The 18,163-nt window shown below is 47.5% G+C and overlaps 2 protein-coding genes across 4 annotated transcripts; one reads left to right on the top strand and one right to left on the bottom strand.

The window, feature by feature from the left end:
* Positions 1-58: 58 nt before the first annotated feature.
* GLB1L (galactosidase beta 1 like) lies at positions 59-10,909 on the top strand. 3 transcript variants are annotated; one of them, XM_081096058.1, is made up of 17 exons: positions 59-252; positions 1,650-1,757; positions 1,943-2,109; positions 2,375-2,525; positions 2,682-2,742; positions 7,376-7,470; positions 7,571-7,745; positions 7,833-7,891; positions 7,997-8,118; positions 8,224-8,264; positions 8,439-8,557; positions 8,871-8,945; positions 9,048-9,137; positions 9,268-9,381; positions 9,677-9,808; positions 10,080-10,295; positions 10,458-10,889. In XM_081096058.1, exons 2-17 carry the CDS (start codon positions 1,689-1,691, stop codon positions 10,725-10,727), a joined length of 1,956 nt encoding a protein of 651 aa, XP_080952184.1. In that variant the 5' UTR covers positions 59-252; positions 1,650-1,688; the 3' UTR covers positions 10,728-10,889. The 3 variants fall into 3 exon arrangements, with proteins under 3 accessions (XP_080952184.1, XP_080952185.1, XP_080952186.1); XM_081096059.1 differs by lacking the exons at positions 1,943-2,109; positions 2,375-2,525 and having other exon boundaries at positions 66-252; positions 10,458-10,909; XM_081096060.1 differs by lacking the exons at positions 1,943-2,109; positions 2,375-2,525 and having other exon boundaries at positions 185-252; positions 1,639-1,757; positions 10,458-10,909.
* On the bottom strand, positions 10,822-17,516 carry ANKZF1 (ankyrin repeat and zinc finger peptidyl tRNA hydrolase 1). The gene is made up of 14 exons (XM_081096057.1): positions 17,263-17,516; positions 16,958-17,107; positions 15,850-15,962; positions 15,541-15,643; positions 15,228-15,421; positions 14,716-14,828; positions 14,477-14,624; positions 13,984-14,212; positions 13,646-13,795; positions 12,345-12,816; positions 11,883-11,994; positions 11,584-11,751; positions 11,362-11,447; positions 10,822-11,157 (listed from the first exon to the last, which is right to left on the bottom strand). Exons 1-14 carry the CDS (start codon positions 17,300-17,302, stop codon positions 11,034-11,036), a joined length of 2,202 nt encoding a protein of 733 aa, XP_080952183.1. The 5' UTR covers positions 17,303-17,516; the 3' UTR covers positions 10,822-11,033.
* Positions 17,517-18,163: the final 647 nt, after the last annotated feature.

Genomic DNA, 18,163 nt, shown 5'->3' with positions numbered 1-18,163 from the left:
GGGTGCGTCATCATTCAGCGCCGGCTAACGGCCCGCGGTGTCCTAGCAACCGCCGGGCACCCGGAGGATGTAGGGGCGTGGAGTGGACAAGCCGGGGGCGGGCTAGGCCTGCGGGAGGACGGGTACCTGGGCCCCAGGGAGGGTTCCACACCTGGCCTTCTGTAGGGGTCAGGACGCAAGCACCTACGACAGCGGGGAGCAAAGCCGGGCTCGGCCCGAGGCCCCCAGGACCTCCACTTCCCAATGCTGGAGGTAGGAGGCCTCATACCCACGGCGCGCTGGGTGGCCGAGTACAGCGCAGGCCAGGGGGTGGGGAGTACGCGGGGGGCGGGGAGGGGTGTGTGTGTGTGTGTGTGGGGGGGTGCTGGCGATCTGGACTTCTGGAACTCTAATCGGTACAACCCTGGGGGCTCTGCCTATGTCCCACTACCCTAGTCTCACTGGTTAAGAGCTCAGGCTCTTGAACCAGACTAGGGTCTAAATATGGTCCTAATACTAGCCTACCAGCTGCGCGCCCTCGGACAAGTTATTTCACATCACTCTCCCTATCTATAAAATAGGTACCCACTACCTAAGGTTAAGTGCATGAACCGTGAGGCCAGATTGCCTACTTCAAATCCCAGCTCTGCTAAACTAGTTGTGAGACCTTGAACAAGCTACTGAATATTTCTGTTCCTCAATTTCCTCATCTGTAAAATGCAAATGATACTTATCTACCTCATGGAGTTGTTTGAAGATTAAATGATAGGTGAAGTGCCTAGCACGATATCTGACGCATAGCCCTCAGTAAGTGTTAAACAGAAGTATTCTTCTTATTATTATTATCCTGATTCTCACATCTCAAGCTTGGGACTGTGAAGACAGGAGTAATGGAAATTCCCAAATTCCCAAGCCTTGGCACCAAGCAGCTGTCCTTGACATCTCTCGCACAGGCAGGCAGAGGTAACTTAGAAAGGGGCGCACACCCAAGGAAGATGGAATAGACCTTGATGGTGCCTTTTGCTGAAATCGGGCTCTCCAGGAAAAATATCTGTTTTGTAACCTACCTCCCCAACCTTGCCCTCCCCCTGACACATCACTGGGAAGATCTCTCTACAGTTTCCCTTGTTTCTAAACCTGTTTTACTCATCCCCTCGGGGTTCTGACATTTATCTAGATTTAACCTGCTACATGTGGGCCCTGTGCCTGAAACTGAGGATTTAAGATGAACAAGGTCCCAACCCTTGAGGAGCTCGCCTAGGTCTAGTAGAGCAGGGGTTCTCAGTCTTGAATGTGCTTACGATCGCCTGGGAATCTTGTTAAAATAGAAATGCCGATTCTGAGGCCTGAGGCAGGACCTGGGACTCTGCATTTCTAACAAGCTCCCAGGTGACTCATAAAGCTGGTTCACGATGCAGAGGACTTTATCGCTTCCTAAAACTAACTTGCACTATGCATTTCTCTGGCACAGCAAATCAATAAATGAAGGATGGGATAAGGTTAATGATGATTTTTTTTGGTCTAAATAACGTAAACCACCTTTTATGGGGGGGAAAAAATGTAGAGGACTTTACAAACTAGTAGAGGATCCGGAGACGAAAGTCCAGGCTAATTGCCTGGCAACTTGAGGTGGTCTCCGCCCCTCCTTGCTCACTGAAGTTCCCGCCCAGGAATCCGCCACGTGACAGTTGGACCGCAGGCTAAGCGCCATGGCTCCCAAGAAGCCTCTCTGCTTTCCCTCCTTGCTGCTGCTCCTCCTGACGCTGCTGCTACCCCAGGTGAGACAAGAGGATTGAACTAGCCTGCGGTGAGGCCGGATTACATCTGGCGTAGGAGACAAAGTGAAAATAACAAAACTCTCGGCCGAGCTAGTTCCATCTCTTCTGCTCTTGGCAGACGCCCATGACCCCTCCTCCCAGCCCTTCCTCCAGACCCCTGCTGAGCACCGCCTCTCCCTTTGCAGGCAGACTCTCGGTCGTTCGTAGTAGATCGGGAACACGATAGATTCCTTCTGGACGGGGCTCCGTTCCGCTATGTGTCTGGCAGCCTGCACTACTTTCGGGTACCTCGCGTGCTTTGGGCTGACCGGCTTTTCAAGATGCAAATGAGTGGCCTCAACGCAGTACAGCTGTAAGAAGGGCTCAGGAGAGCCACGGACGGGTGGGATTTACTTTTCCTACCACCCCCTTATGAAGGGGGTCGGGACAGGAAGACTGCTTGGGTATGATGAGGACTTAGAGCTCCAGGGCTTCCAGGCCAAGGGTGGGAAAGGGTGGGCCAGGACCTCCTTCCAACAGCTTCCTGGAGATTCCTTGCAAGGCCAGGAGCCCTTATGCCTGCCTCCCAGGCATTTCCCATGCAAGCCTTGGGCCCTGTTAACCTCTTCCTTTCTCAGTTATGTACCCTGGAACTACCATGAGCCAGAGCCTGGGGTCTATAACTTTAATGGCAGCCGGGATCTCATTGCATTTCTGAAAGAGGCATCTATAGCGAACCTGTTGGTCATACTGAGACCAGGACCTTACATCTGTGCAGAGTGGGAGATGGTGAGTTAGTTGAAGGGACAGAACCAAAGCCACCCACGTGGGGTTCCTAGGCTATTCCCTTCTGCCCATACTCTAGGGCCACTTCCAGCACTATACTTAATTTCTTCTCAGACAACAAAACCCATATGCTGCCTTTGTTGTCTTTGTTTGTCTCAGGGGGGTCTCCCAGCCTGGTTGCTTCGTAAACCTAATATTCATCTGAGAACTTCAGATCCAGGTGAGTTGAAAGAAAAAAATTTAACAAGGAAAAAAAGCAAACAATGACAAAATGGGTCATTTGGGTGCCTAAAACAGAAGAGACCATCCCCAAATTGGAGATCATACATTCAAATATATATTGAGTGTTTCCTTTGTGCCCAGCAGGATGCTAGGAACTGGGGAACTAGACAGACTCAGTTCCTGTGCAATGGAGCTTACTATGTAGTGTACGAAACAGATTTTTTAAGAAACCAAAAATCTGTAATATTATTGCAAGTTGTAAAAATACCACACAAGGAATAGACAAGTTGAGATAGTGAATAATAGAAAAGACCTCTTTTAGGTAGGGAGGTCAGGAAATGCTTTTCTGAGATGACATTCAGTTGACTAGGGAAGGAAGCGTTCTGGTCATATGAAGAGTGAAGTGAGAATGACCAGGTAGAGGGGACAGTGTATTATAAGGCCCAGAGATGGGAAAAAACATGGCATGGTTGAGACCAGCATGGCTGGAGCATAGTGGGTAAGGGAGAGAGTGGTATGACATGAAATTGGAGATAGGAACTGCCAATGCAGGACTTTGTGGGCTATTCTAAGGGGTTTGCATTTTATTCTAGCATAGTGGAAAGTCATTGAGTTTAATCAGAGATGTGACATGATCAGGTTTGTTTTCAGACTACTTTAGCCTGGATGTAGAGAATGGGTTGAGGGGAGTAAGGATCATGGTAGAGAAACCAATTGGGAGATTAAGCCTGTAGTTGAGGAGATGATGGCTCCTGGACTATGGTGATAGTGTTGGAAATGGAAAGAAAAGAGAAGAATTGAGATATAGGTTGGAGATAAAATCACCAGGACTTGTTGACAGATTTGATTGAAAGGGTAGGGGTGGCGGCAGAGTGAGTACCTAGTGAAGATGGTGGTGCCAGCCCCACAGATGTGGCTCAGTGTTGAGTGTCGATCTAGGAACCAGCAGGTCATGGTTCGATTCCTGGTCAGAGCACATGCCCAGGTTGCTGGCTCTATCTTCAGTTGGAGTGTGCATGAGGCAGCCAATCAATGATTCTCATTGATGTTTCTATCTCTTTCTCCCTCTCTCTTCCTCTCTGAAATAAAAAAAAATTTTAAAAAAATTATAAAGTCTTGATGGAACACCAATATGCAGTGTAATTTTTTTAAATGGTTATGATGATGAAGCTTATGTGTAGTCTCACTTCCTTTTTTTATATAAAGATTTTAAAATTGATTTTGAGAGAAGAAAGGAAAAGGAGAGAGAGAAACATCAATGTGAGAACAAAACATCAATCAGCTGCCTCCTGCATCTACCAGGGATCAGGCCTGCAACCCGGGCATATGCCCTTGACTGGAAATCCAAACAGCAACCTTTCGGTGCATGGGATGACACTCAACCAGCTGAGCCACGCTGACCAGGGCTGCAATCTCCTTTTTTCTCAAGAATACCAGTAACCTCTTTAATGTTAACTCCATGGCGATTTCTCAGACCTCATCCTCCTTGACCAACCAGCAGCATTTAACACAGTTGGTCACTCTCCTTTGAAATACATTTTTCTCGTAGCTTCCATGATACTACACTTATCTGGTCTTTACCCCTCTCCCCACGATCTTTCTGACCACTCCTCAATCTCTTACTGGTTCTTCTCCATTTCCTTTTCTGCTAAATGCTTGAGTGTTTCAGATCTCAGTCCTTAGATGTTTCTCTTTTCTGTGTTCATGCCCTATACCCATGGTTGGCAAACTGTGGCTTGCGAGCCAGATGCGGCTCTTTGGCCTCTTGAGTGTGGCTCCTCCACAAAATACCGACTTCTGCGCATGGGCCACGAAGTTTCAATCGAACTGTACGTGGTATTTTGTGGAAGAGCCACACTCAAGGGGCCAAAGAGCTGCAGTTTGCCGACCACTGCCCTAGACCAAGCATGTCAAACTCAAAGGCTAACACAGGCCAAATAAACAAAGTTTAAGTTTATGTGGGCTGCAAAAAAAACAAAAGCTTCAATTTTCATAGAAACGTAGGTTTATTTTGATAGAGACATGCTGAATTCAAAAGGCTGAAATAAATGAGTAATCGTTAATATAAAATAATAGAGCATTTTAATAAAAATTAATATTTTTTTCTTGAATATTAACTTACCAGACACTGAATAACTGCACAAATTAATCCACGTAACGCAAATAAACCTATTTTTCTTGTTCTCCGAAAGCAAAATACTTCCTGTTGCACACAGCAAACAAGTCAGTACAAGACTAATGACATGGCAATCAGCTGCTAAAATATTTGCTGCTAGTATTAGTGGAGAGAAATGGTGCACCTGCACATAAGGCACATAAGGGAAATGAATGCAACACGATTATAGTAATCAGTCATTAGCGAATGCTGTAGTTCGTTATTAATAATCATGTATAACAGGATATTGTAAAGATTAAGTTACAAAATTTTAATTAAAACGTTTCTTACATACCATTATATTGGCTGGGCCGAAAAAATATTTGTTGGGTCCTCAGGCTGCGAATTTGACATGCTTGCCCTAGACCCGTGGTCGGCAAACTGCGACTCGAGAGCCACAGGAGGCTCTTTGTCCCCTCGAGTGTGGCTCTTCCACAAAATACCACGTGCGGGCGCGCATACAGTGCGATTGAAACTTAATGGCCCATGCGCAGAAATTGGTTTTCGGCCTGGGCAAGTCTATTTTGAAGAAGTACTGTTGATATTTGGCTCTGTTGACTAATGAGTTTGCCGACCACTGCCCTAGACAATCTCATCTATTTGCATAGCATTGAACTCCATTTATTAGCTAATGACTGAAATATGTTCTCTCCAAGACCTTCCTTTGGCCTCCAAACACATTACCCAACTGCCTTCTTGACTTCTGCATTTGGAGATCCAACAGTCATAATGATACAACTAAGCACTTGATATTGCCGCCCAAACTAGCTATTTCAACAATCTCCCCCTGTCAGTTAGTGGTAACTCTATTTCCCAACTGATCAAACTAAACACTATGGTGTAATTATTCATGTATATCTTTCTCTTGCACCCCACGTCATAGAATTCTGTCAGCTTTACTCTCAAAATATATTGAATTCAACTACTTCTCATCACCTCCACTGCCACCACTCTGGTCCAAACCACCTCTCTCCGCTGGATTATTTTAAGCTTCCTAACTGGTTTCCCGTCTTTGCCCTTCTCCCATGTAGTCTTATTCTCAATACAATAGCCAGTGTGATCCTGTTAAAATATGTTGATCATATCAGATCATGTCATTTCTTTGCTTAAACCTCTCCAACAGGTTCTCATCTCACTCAGAATATGAACCACAGGTTCCTTAAAATGGCCTACTAGTTGCTACCTCATTGTCCCGGTCACCTTCCTGACCTCTACTCTTCTCACTGTTCATGCTAGCCTCACTGCTGTTCTTTAAACCCTCCAGCCCTTCTTGCAGCATCCCCTTCACAGGAAGGTCTTCTCTGGGCCAGCCTTTAAAATTTAAGCTCCCCCACCTCACTATTTTATATCTTCCTTTTCTGCTTTATTTTTCTCTCCTTGGCATTAAACCACTGTGTTTTTTACCTATTTACCAACTGCTTCCCTCACTGGAAAGGAAATTTCCAGGGATTTTTGTCTATTTCTTTCTATTCTATATCCTTAACACTTACAATAGTGCTTGGTGCTAGTCACTACCCATAATTTTTTGTTGAGTGAGATTTAATGTATGCTTGGATTAAAGAAGGCAATAAAACCTGGGCCTCCTTTATGTAGAACACAAATATAAAGGAATTAAATATTTTATTTTAGTCCTTCTTAGAATTAAGTCTTTTAAGGACACAAAAATATTCTCCAAAATATCTTTCATCAAATCCACCTTCAGGAGTCTGCTATCTGCTAGGCATTGTCCTCAATGATAGGGACCAAACAAATGAACCTGACAAAATTCCCGCTCACTAGGGAAGACCAACAGGAAACAATTACAAAAATAAATGCTTAATTATAATTGGGTATGTGTTTGAAAGTATCAGGTGATATGAGAGTGTGTAACGGGGGGATCTACCCTAATCTGGGATTATCAAAGGCTTTCTTAAGGAAGTGAAATATAAGTTAAGACCTGAGGACTGAGTTGGAGTTGGCTAGGTAAAGGCAGTGGGGAGAGAGTGTCAGGCAAAGGTAATAACATACATGAAGGCCATGAGTATGAATCAACAACAATCACAAATAGGAGTTGAGAATTTTAAGCCATGAAACCTAATATAATGCTCTTTCAGCTGATGACTGAAATCACCTGGACTGTCGTTCACATCAAGGTGTAGGCCAGGCATTCTACAGTTCTGTGAATTCCCATGTTAGATTACACACTATAGCTCCATTAGATGTGTGTAACATTTTTCTTACATTCAAAAAATAAATTTACAAGAAACGTTGCTTTAAGGTTTCATGTGCTCAAATTTCTTGCCATGCAAATAGGGTTGAGAGCTTTTCACAAGTTACTGCTTTCCACATTTAGTTATGGACAAGTGGGATGCAAACTGCTATTCCTACAATCTCTCCTACAGTTCAGGCAGCACTGAAGTTCCTAGCATTGATGCTAGGAGTGGGGATTGTGGAGGTGGTGGTGCCCTAATGAGCAGAGCACTGCTCCTTCCTTTAGACTTCCTTGCCGCAGTGGATTCCTGGTTCAAGGTCTTGCTGCCCAAGATATATCCATGGCTCTACCACAATGGGGGCAACATCATTAGCATTCAGGTACAAGTGGAAAGTTGAATGGGCAGGGGGAAAAAGGTTCCAGGGGTTCTTAACCTTCTCCACCTCATGGCTGAGCTCTACTTTTCCTTTCTCCTGGCAGGTGGAGAATGAATATGGTAGCTATAGGTCCTGCGATTTTGCCTACATGAAGCACCTGGCTGGGCTCTTCCGTGCACTACTAGGAGATGAGATTTTGCTCTTCACCACAGATGGGCCACAGGGACTCAGATGTGGCTCCCTCAAGGGACTTTACACCACTGTAGATTTTGGCCCAGGTCTCCTGAGCAAGGGTTAGGGTGGAGTCTGGGGAAGGGGCACCTCTTCTGTGATGTTTATCTTTCACCCGTTCCTCCTTTCTGCAGCTGACAACATGACCAAAATCTTTGCCCTGCAAAGGGAGTATGAACCTCACGGGCCACTGGTGAGAAGCCAGAGGGGAGGGCAATCAAGGCAAGAATCACAGGTGGGAATGGGTTGAGCTCGGTTCCCCATCTTGCTCATGGTGGCTCCTTTCACTTCACACTAGGTGAACTCTGAGTACTACACAGGCTGGCTGGATTACTGGGGCCAGAATCACTCCACACGGTCCATTATAGCTGTAACCAAAGGACTAGAGAAAATGCTGAAGTTGGGAGCCAGTGTGAACATGTAACTGGACACTGGGGCCCACATGAATGTAACTGGGTGTGGGGGATGAAAGTTAAGATTCCATGGGTCAGCACATGCTTTTCCCCCCACCTTCCCTCATTTCAGGTACATGTTTCATGGAGGTACCAACTTTGGATACTGGAATGGTGAGTCCAGATGGTCCCTGGGGTGGAAGCAGGAAGGTAGCAAGGAATTAGAATTTGAGGGCTGGGTGGATTAGGATATCTATAATCGTAATGGCCATCACTGCCCCCATCTGATGGCAAAATTCTCTGCATGTGCATAGATGTATTGAATTAATTAAATTGGTTCGACCCCAGGTGCTGATGAGAAGGGACACTTCCTTCCAATTACTACCAGCTATGACTACGATGCGCCAATATCTGAAGCAGGGGATGTTACACTCAAGCTTTTTGCTCTTCGAAATGTCATCAGCCAGGTGCCCTACCACTTCATTAAGTGCCAAAGGCTTTTATTAATTGGGGAAAGGGAGTGCCTAAAGTGTTTATAAAGAGTTCCCAGAAATCACTGGTGGTTGTCTAGGCCACTGAGCCCTGTGAGCATCCTATAAAAACATTTTCTACTTGCCCAAATGGGACTACCTGGGGAGATACACACAAGTATGTGTAAAATTACAGGATCTTCATGACCCTGAAGCCATTCCCTGGATGCCAGGTTAAGAACCCTGTGCTAGGGTCTTGGAATAGGGGTTGTGTGGTTTTTCTATGGCTCCTGAGAGAATTTGGGCTCAGTTCCAGGAAATTCCCTTGGGACCTTTACCTCCCCCCAGCCCCAAGATGATGCTCGGACCTTTGACCCTACACCTGGTAAGCTCTTCCCTCTCTCCTGATTCTACCATATTATCCTCTAAATAGCCCTCTATTCTGAAACTTCCCTTTTATTCTGAGACTGCTTCCTTATTCTAATAGGATGGATATTTGCTGGATTTCCTACACTTACTGTGCCCCCAAGGGCCCATCCATTCAATCTTGCCAATGACCTTTGAAGCTGTCAAGCAGGTAAGGCATAATCCTACAGCCAGTAGGTAAGGCAACCTTCCTCACCAGCTATAGCCAAAGGTTCCCTAAGTTCCACATCTTCCCCATTTTTTTATCAATTTATCATAAGTACTCATTCTTCCACACTTAGGACCGTGGTTTTATGTTGTACCGGACCTATCTAACGCATACTGTTTTTGAGCCAACACCATTCTGGGTGCCAAACAACGGAATACATGACCGTGCCTACGTGATGGTGGATGGGGTACGAACCTAATTCCAGGCTACCTTGTGAGCCCCACTTTCCTCTCCTCTCAAGCACCCTTTGGCCTTAAGTTCCCCTACCTACCTTTTCCCACTGCCTGCCCACATTTGCAGGGGTCCAGGGATAAGGTGGGATGAGAAAGCGTTTGACGAAGGGTAAGGTCCAGAATGGAGAGTAATTGACAGATGAGCTACATGCTCTTTGCCTTCCAAATAAGTACCCTAATGTGGCTTCCTGTTTGGTGGCCAGGAGCTAGATGCTGAGCCCTTCCCATCACAGATGTTCTTATCCACAGGTGTTTCAGGGTGTTTTGGAACGAAACACGAAACACAAACTATTTTTGACGGGGAAAATGGGGGCCAAACTGGATGTCTTGCTGGAGAACATGGGGAGGCTCAGTTTCGGGTCTAACTACAGTGACTTCAAGGTGAGCTAGCTTTGCCCCTCCTCTCACCCCACAACTTTATTGACCAAACTCCCTTAGAGGGACGTCCCACAGCTCCAGCAGCATCTGAGCAGAGGAAGAAAAATGGAAAGATAGGGGCCTAGTGGAAGATAAGCAAGAGCCATGTCCTTAGCAGAGTAGTGGCTTTTAGGAATCTGGACTTGGCTACTAGTTGCATCTCGGGGTTTGATTAGGGACAATTTCACCTTAGAGGTTATTGAATGTGATGACTTTTCATTTGCCTTCTTCACAGGGCCTTTTACAGGCACCAATTCTGGGGCAAACAATCCTTATCCAATGGCTGGTGTTCCCTCTGAAAGTTGATAAACTTGTAAAGTGGTCGTTTCCCCTCCCATTGCTGAAAAACTCACATCCTCAAACTCCCTCTGGCCCCATCTTCTACTCCACAACGTTTCCAATTTTAGACTCCGTCAGAGACACGTTTCTCTTTCTACCTGGATGGACCAAGGTATTGCTGATAGTAGTCGTCGGGATGAGGGTGGGAGGTGGTAAGACAGAAAAATCATGGAAGGGGGAACAGAAATTATTCCTCTGAATAGAAACCCAAAAGAGGATAATTCTACCCCCCTGAAAACTGACCATTTATTTTCCTCTCCTCCCACCATGACAGGGTCAAGTCTGGATCAATGGGTTTAACTTGGGCCGGTACTGGACAAAGAGAGGGCCACAACAGACCCTCTACGTGCCAAAACCTTTGCTGTTTCCTAGGGGAGTTCTCAACAAAATCACATTGCTTGAGCTAGAAAATGTGCCTCCCCAACCCCAAATCCAATTTCTGGATAGTCCTATCCTCAATAGCACCTTGCATAGGACATACATCTACTCCCTCTCAGCTGATACACGAAGTGATTCTGAACCAATGGAGTTGAGTGGGCACTGAAAGAAAGGTAACCCTTGGACCTGGGACATGGAGTGGGCAGAATCCCTTGGTACTGGCCAAGGTGACCACAAAGAATCAAAGGCCAAAACAACTGTACAAGTGCAGTTTCCTTGCCAAACTTTATTGAGATTAAAATTCCAGAGACAGTACCAGCTCCACACTTCTCTCTGGCACTGTCTTTGTCTGGGCTCCCGAGTCTCTCATCCCAAGCTTCCAAATACTCGGGTTTCTCGGGAAGAAGAAACCTAGGGCCAGCGTAAATGTGCCCTCTCAGGGTCTGAGTTGGCCCTGGGTGGAGCTGTGAGATCAGGAAGAGGGCTTCCTGGCCTGACAGCGATGAATCTGGAGGCAGCGTGTGGAGCAGAAAGAGAAGTCAAGGTAGTGAAAGGGAATGAGGCCTTGGAGGGACGTCCCACAGCTCAAGCAGCGTCTGAACAGAGGAAGAAAAATGGATGTACAGGTACCCAAAAACTTCTCGATCCAAGTACCCCTGCCCCTCTTCCTGCCATTTTTGTTTCCACTCCATAGGTTCAAAGAACTTCTCACACCCCTTCAACAGCCTTTGTCTGTAGGCACTCATTCTACTTGCCCAAACGTGGTCCACCCATCATCACTCCTGCCCCCCGCCACATACCCAGCATTGGCGATTGCAGAGTCAGGAATCTGAGGGGTAGGGGCTCCCAACTGAGCAGCTAGTCGGCGCTCTGCAGCCACAGCTCTCTGAGGGGAAGAGAAATTGTGTCAAGGACAAGGCCCCAAAGGTGGACGGGGTACCCAAGAAGTGACAGTTGAACATTGGGAAGGGACTAGACCTCTAAGGAAGTCACAGGGTGGAAGAGAAAACCCCCAGCCTCACCTTCTCTCTGTCACTGAGAGCAGCAAATCGCTGCTGCTCTTCTTGCTCCTGCTTTTCCTGCTCCCACTGTTTCCGCTGCTGTTCCTCCCGTTGCCTCCGGGCTGCCTTCTGCTCCCTTTTCCGCACAGCCTTCCGTGCTTCCATTTCTGATGTCAGTGGCCCCGGCACCTGGAGGGTTTCGGGGAAGGTATGAGGGAAGACCTATACAAACCATCCTTGGTAAATCTAAACAGTAGAAGAGCTCTAGCCAGGATATATGATGCCATCCCCCTCTGCTGCTGCTTCCTTTCCCAGCTGACCTGAGCCTTGCTGTAATCATAAGCATCTGGATTCTTCTCCATGAACCTTCGGAACTCATTACGTGTTGCTTTGTCAGCTGCAACCATATATGGTGGCCGAGTCCGGAAGTCCCTAGGTGTGGAAACCCCCAAAATGGGTTCAATTTGCCTATGGCATCTCCTAACACCACCTCCAGTGGTTCTCAACCTTCCTAATGCCGCGACCCTTTAATACAGTTCCTCATGCTGTGGTGACCCCCAACCATAAAATTATTTTCGTTGCTACTGTAATTTTGCTACTGTTATGAATCCTAATATATATATCTGATATGCAGGATGTATTTTCATTGTTCACGACCCACAGGTTGAGAACCACTGGTTAACCAGACCAAGGGGAATACTGTCAAGTAGCTAATGCCAATGTTAGTCTTCAGATCATCCTCTCTATACCCTAAAGGGCTCGCTATGGGGACCCTTACTTACCGGATGGTGGGGTCAGCACCTGCCTCTAGCAGCAACTGAACCACTGAGCCTCTCCCAGCTGCAGCTGCTGCATGCAGGAGAGTGAAGCCACTGGAGCCCAAGGGGGCATTGAGCAGAGACAGAACTTCAGGGTCTACAGGGCTGGCAGCTAGCTGGATTTTCAGCATTCCAGTATCCCCAGCTTTGCAAGCAGCGAGAAGCTTGTCCCAGAGCTCTGGCTGACCAGGGACCTTGGCGTCATCCATGAAAGGCTCCAAAGGGACTGCATGTGAGAAGGCCTTGTCTTCTTGAGGTTGCTGGGGAAGAGTCACATGTGCCCCAGCCTCCAGGTCTTGGCTTTTCTCCCTCTTATTCCTTTTTCTCCTCCTCCGCTTGGGCAATACCTCAAATTCACGAAGATCCAGGGTCCCTATTGTCGACTCTACTAGATCCAGCTCTACCTGGAAGCCATCCTCTCCCTCTGACTCTGAAGCTAGGGAAAAACACGACATATTAGATCCATCTAAAGAATAAAGGGAGGGTGGAAGGATGTGGGCTACCCCAGATGCATAAGAATGTACATAAAGAGATAATCCAGATCATCTTAAAATAAAATTATCTGTATTGTCACCCAAGATAAAGTAACACATTGAGAGCTGAATCCATTAGTATGATATGCAGAAATGAGGCTCTCAGGCCAGACAAGTATAGTCCCTAGATCAGGGGTGGGCAAACTTTTTGACTCGAGGACCACAATGGGTTCTTAAACTGGACCGGAGGGCCGGAACAAAAGCATGGATGGAGTGTTTGTGTGAACTAATATAAATTCAAAGTAAACATCATTACATAAAAGGGTACGGTCTTTTTTTTTTTTTAGTTTTATTCATTTCAAACGGGCAGGATCCGGCCCGCGGGCCGTAGTTTGCCCACGGCTGCCCTAGACTCTCCCATGAGCACCCTTAGAGGGTGCACACGGGGGAAAGCATAGGAGCAGTGACAGCTATGCAGGCCAAGAGTCTGCAGCCCAGGAAGCATCCAATAAGACAGGTAAATTCTGAGATTCATGCAACACATTTAAACATCTACTTCATGCTAAGACTTTTCTGAGTACTGGGGCTATATTAATGAACAGAAGCAGTAATAGGAGAGCTGGAAAGGTCACTAAACATGTCTCAGTAATTGCTATCACATATCTCATTATTAAAAGACCTGTGTGTGTGGCATGAGGCTCATCTATAAATAGGAGAGTAGGGGATTTGCTACTGCATTTCCAGGACAGACACCCAGATAGAGATTTGACAGTTGACAGGTGGTACTCAAACCTTGTTTGGGAGAGTCCTCATTCTGCCTTACTGCCCCATTTTCATCACTGGGGACCTTTCTTTCTTCCTCAATAGCCGCCTTCTTCTCTCGCATTGTCTTCCAGTATGAGTGAGGTGAGTCCAACCTGACTGTCTCCCGGGGGTCTTCTCCTGCCATAAAACAAGAGATGTTGCTCAAGTTTAGCTGAGGTGAACCCAGCCAGGTTTTCTCAATGAAGATGGGATTGGGCTGCAGTCCAAGGACTAGAAAATCATCTGGATGAACAAATGAGAACCTGAGATTTGGTTTAGAAGGTACCAGAAGGTCTATGGAGTTGGAATCAGGGTCAAAGGCTCACCATGGATATGCAAAGTGGTCAGCTTATGGAGCACACGCTGTAGTTCTTTGAAGGTGGGTCTGCGGGTAGCGAGGGGGATATCCCAAAGTCGGGGATCCCCCCGTTGCAGGGGTGCCCCTTGGCCTCCGAAGAACAAGGAGCGGCCAGAGCGGGGGGCACGCAGCAGTATTGTCCCAGCCTCCCCCAACGCCTTAGCCCAGCCTGGCTCTGCCAGCAGGTCACGAACGTCCTAGAGAAGAAAGTCACAGCCCTGTATATCTTCACTTGTTTAAATCTCCAACCAAAAAATGACCCCATGTGTAGGAGTGAGAGGTAGAAATTAACAGAGGGAGGAAGGACAAGACTAAGATTACTGAGGATCCATCCTATTCTACCTTAACCAAAAATAATGAAGACTGGAAGATAAAGGAGTCAACCTCTTTACTGTAACATTTAATAAGTTGAGGGGAAAAGGTATATTAGTGGACCACAAGATCTGAGATGCCTAACTTACCTTATATAGTGCAGCTTCATTGTAGCGCCTCAGGTTGGCTCCAGCAGAGCGAGAAGCCCCACCCCGGGCATCATGAAGTCCCTGGGCCGTACCACGCTTGGCCCGTACTGTGTAGCGGTGAAAGGTTTTGTGTGTCACCACTTCTCTTCTGTAGACAATACAGACTCAGTACTGGAAACCTGGTACTCCCAGTTGAGAAGGATCCATTCCATCCTTAACCCCTCACAGCACCCTCTCACCCTTGGAAAATGGCACCAGCAAAGTGCCCAGCTGCAGCCATGAGTACCACGCAGTGTCTAGGACCTCCACTCTGCAGGTTTCGTAGCAGCAGTTCTGATTCTTCTGGGAGCACCTAGATGACAGAGGAGCAGCACAAACATATCTGGTTACATTCATTGAGAGTAAGGAACCAAGTGCCAGTGCTAACTGCTTCACATGCATTATCATTTAATACAACCACTTGAGGCATGTCTCCACTTTATATAGACAAGGAAATGTGAGGCTTGTAGAGTTAGTCAAGATCAAGTGGTAGAACTATAATCCAAACCTAGATTGGTCTGTTTCTAAACTTAATTCCATCACACTTGACCCAAGATTCAGGCCAGTTCAAAACAAGACTGTGCTGTCAAGCCTGACACCCACACGCAATAGGAAGGAAGGGGAGAAGTGAGAAATGGACTGAGCGAAGTGGAAATCTATGCTGAAGGTACAAAAGGTTGGGGTTAACCACACAACCTGTGCTGTCACTTGCCTGGTGAGGGCCTAGGACACAGCGATAGGCATAAAGAAATTGGCCCTGGGCATTTTGGAAAAGAACCCGATGGGAGCAGAAGCCTTGGGATCTGTTAGACTTCTCAAACTCAACCCTCTCTTCATCCAGTATCTGTAAGTCCTCCTCAGGGGCTGAGTCTGAGTCTTCTGATCCTGAGATGCTGGAAAGATCTCCTGAAACATGAGATATATAAGTTTGATGCCTCATCTTTGAACTTCCCTCAAGCTCCTAAATGAGGGCCCTCTTCCACCCCCATGTCCTGCCCCCACTAAGGTCTCCCACCAGACATCACCTGTGGAGCTCTGCTTTTCAAAGTCCAGGGCAGACAGGAGAGGCTTGTCCTTGAGACGCTGCTTTAGGTTAAACCGATGCCAGTCAAGCTTATAATGTTCCCTCTGGTAGGAGTCAATGAGGGAAGCAGAATGTGGAAATATGCCCCAGCCTGGCCTTTTATGGTACCCAAGACCAGCAGTATGACTGGGTAACACCAACTGCCTTATTCAAAACGTGAACCTTTACTCATTAAACACAAATGTCTATCTCTCCTCACCCACTGTTCTACTTTTGCCTCCACCATTTAGTTCTGCACCTGGTGTTTTACCTGTTCCTGATGGTTCTGGAAGGTCTGGTCACAGGTTGAACAAAATAACTTCCCTGAAATATCCAGAGGACCCTGGAATGGTTTTCTTTCTGGGCTTGTTCTCACCCCTGAGCCTAAATAAGGGAGAGTAATTAGAGGTGGAAAGGGAGTCCAAATGGATAGTACCTGGAATTTTATTCAGGGTTTGATATATATATATAGCAGAGAAAGACACAAAAGAAAGAGATGGCATTTAAGGAATTTATAGTCTAGTAATCAAATAAATAAATAGCACATGCCCAACTGGTGTGGCTCAGTGGTTGAGCATCAACCTATGAACCAGGAGGTCACAGTTCAATTCCCCTTCAGGGTACTTGCCTGGGTTGTGGACTCAATCCCCAGTGTGGGGTGTGCAGGAGGCAGCCAATCAGTGATTTTCTCTCATCATTGATGTTTCTCTCTCTCTCTCTCTCTCTCCCTCTCTCTCTCTCTCTCTCTCTCTCTCTCCCTTCCTCTCAGAAATAAATAAAAATATATTAAAAGAAATAAATAGCACAGTAATCACTTTATACAATAAAGATGCTCTGAAAAGATACGTGTAAAATAATTATAAGTCAAACATTGTATTTAAATTAACCAAAGGGATTTAGAGGAATCTTGCAGAAAATATATATTGGTACGGTTAAAATTATTTTTAACTGTTCAAAAACCACTTCCTGAATGCCAATTTTTTAGTTTACGTTTCCAATTACAGTGTGCAGTTTGTTTAAAAAAGGTTCAAGAAAAACATAGCCAGAGACAAACTAAAGTTGTACATAACCAAATATGACATTGTTTTACATTCAGCATGAATGAATGATTGATTGGAATCCAGTTAAATTTGTACTATAGGAATTTTAAAAAAGATCTAGGAGTTTTTGAACATAAGCAATGGCAAGAGACTTATTTGGAGATAATTCAGGGGTCTGGGTTAGTGAATTTAAGATACATTTTATCCCGTGGAAACAGATGTCAACAAGGGCTCCTAAACTGGGAAATGCCAATAGGGAATGTGTTCTCTGGAGGAGCAATAAGCTGCAAAGCGCCCTGTCATGTTTCTCATGGGTTCACCCCAAATCTTCCCGGATACCTGGAGAGGAAGTCCGCAGTGCCTGGGCCAGAGTCTCCCCGGGACGGTGTCTCACTAGGCTCAGGCCCCGAAGGATCGGAGCATCCACGCTGAGATCAAACAGGGAGACCGACATAGGAGCCTGGGCTGCTGCTGGAGCCGGCGACATGGCTGCGCAGAAAAGAGGGGAGAAAAGCAGAGCCCTCCCCAAGCAAGATCCGACCGCCGTGTCTCCTGCCTGCCAGACTCGGTCTCCACCGCGCTGCAAGCAGGCTCCAGGAGTCAGCTTTGGGGCTGATACGTGACCCCAGCCCGCTTTCTCATACCTCCAGTCTCCGGCCACACAGGAGTGAAATGGGAGAGCATCCGGCTTTAAAATCGAATCCAACAGAGTTAAAATCACTGAGGTTCCCAAAGTGACCGCTCTCCGCTTCTCGTGCGATGAGCTCCATCAGTGACTAAGCCGCGAGGACTCCTCCCGGCCCTCCGAGGCTGCACCGCAAATCCCAAACTGCTGCGAGTTACGCATGTCCGCAGTTCCAAATCCGGATGTCGGCAGCTCCACAGCAATCTCGTCACTACGGGGCCGCGAACGGGACAATCAGCAGCGCCCTCACCTGAGCCCCGCCCCACGCAAAGCCCCATTGGTCTTCTGCCGCTCAAGACCCGCCTTTAGTCCCGCCCCCGAAGCGGGGGAAAAAAATGGGCCGTCGTGTCCCCGCCCCATCATGCTCATTGGCCAGGCTGGCTGCTGGTGACAGTAAGTGGCAGGCGCCGGGCCTAGCGCTCTGGGTCGGGTCGAGTCCTACGAAGCTGTCGGATCCCCAGAATCACCGGGGTCACGGTTCCTGAGGTGAAGCGCGAGACCGGTTACTGGTATGTCAGGGCCCGGGCCGGACCTGGCCGGGGGCGCCCGCGGAGACCTGAGTGAGCTCGCGGCGGGTAACGGGGGAAGGGGCGCCGCGGGCGGGGCGGAGGCGCGCGGCCGGAATGTTTTGATAGCAGGGCATGCGGGCGGGCGCGCGCCAGCGGCGGGGCCGCGCGCAAGGTTGTCCGCTGTAGGGAGCCGAGCCCCGGGCGTGACCCTGGGGCGCGCTGGGCTCCAGTCGTGGCAACTGGGTGTGGGGAGGCCACCCAGCCCACCTGGGGTATCCGCTGTCGGACGGGCTCTCACCTCCAACATCCGCAGGAACCCCTGAGCCCAGGCCCGGCCGGCTGGGGTTCCAT

The sequence above is a fragment of the Myotis nattereri genome (genome assembly GCF_964212035.1).
Source record: "Myotis nattereri genome assembly, chromosome: 7".
Taxonomy (NCBI): domain Eukaryota; kingdom Metazoa; phylum Chordata; class Mammalia; order Chiroptera; family Vespertilionidae; genus Myotis; species Myotis nattereri.
Note: the sequence above shows the minus strand (reverse complement) of the source record. Positions and strands in the feature narration are given on the sequence as shown.

Bases quoted from the DNA above. Each gene is read 5' to 3' on its own strand.
- GLB1L (XM_081096058.1), top strand. From the start codon at position 1,689: ATGGCTCCCAAGAAGCCTCTCTGCTTTCCCTCCTTGCTGCTGCTCCTC. The intron at 2,110-2,374 runs GTAAGAAGGGCT...TTCCTTTCTCAG, and splicing joins GGCCTCAACGCAGTACAGCT to TTATGTACCCTGGAACTACC. The intron at 9,809-10,079 runs GTGAGCTAGCTT...CCTTCTTCACAG, and splicing joins CTAACTACAGTGACTTCAAG to GGCCTTTTACAGGCACCAAT.
- ANKZF1 (XM_081096057.1), bottom strand. From the start codon at position 17,302: ATGCTCTCCCATTTCACTCCTGTGTGGCCGGAGACTGGAG. The intron at 11,995-12,344 runs GTAAGTAAGGGT...TTCCACACCTAG, and splicing joins GGTGCTGACCCCACCATCCG to GGACTTCCGGACTCGGCCAC. The intron at 11,752-11,882 runs GTCAGCTGGGAA...GAAACCCTCCAG, and splicing joins ATGATTACAGCAAGGCTCAG to GTGCCGGGGCCACTGACATC.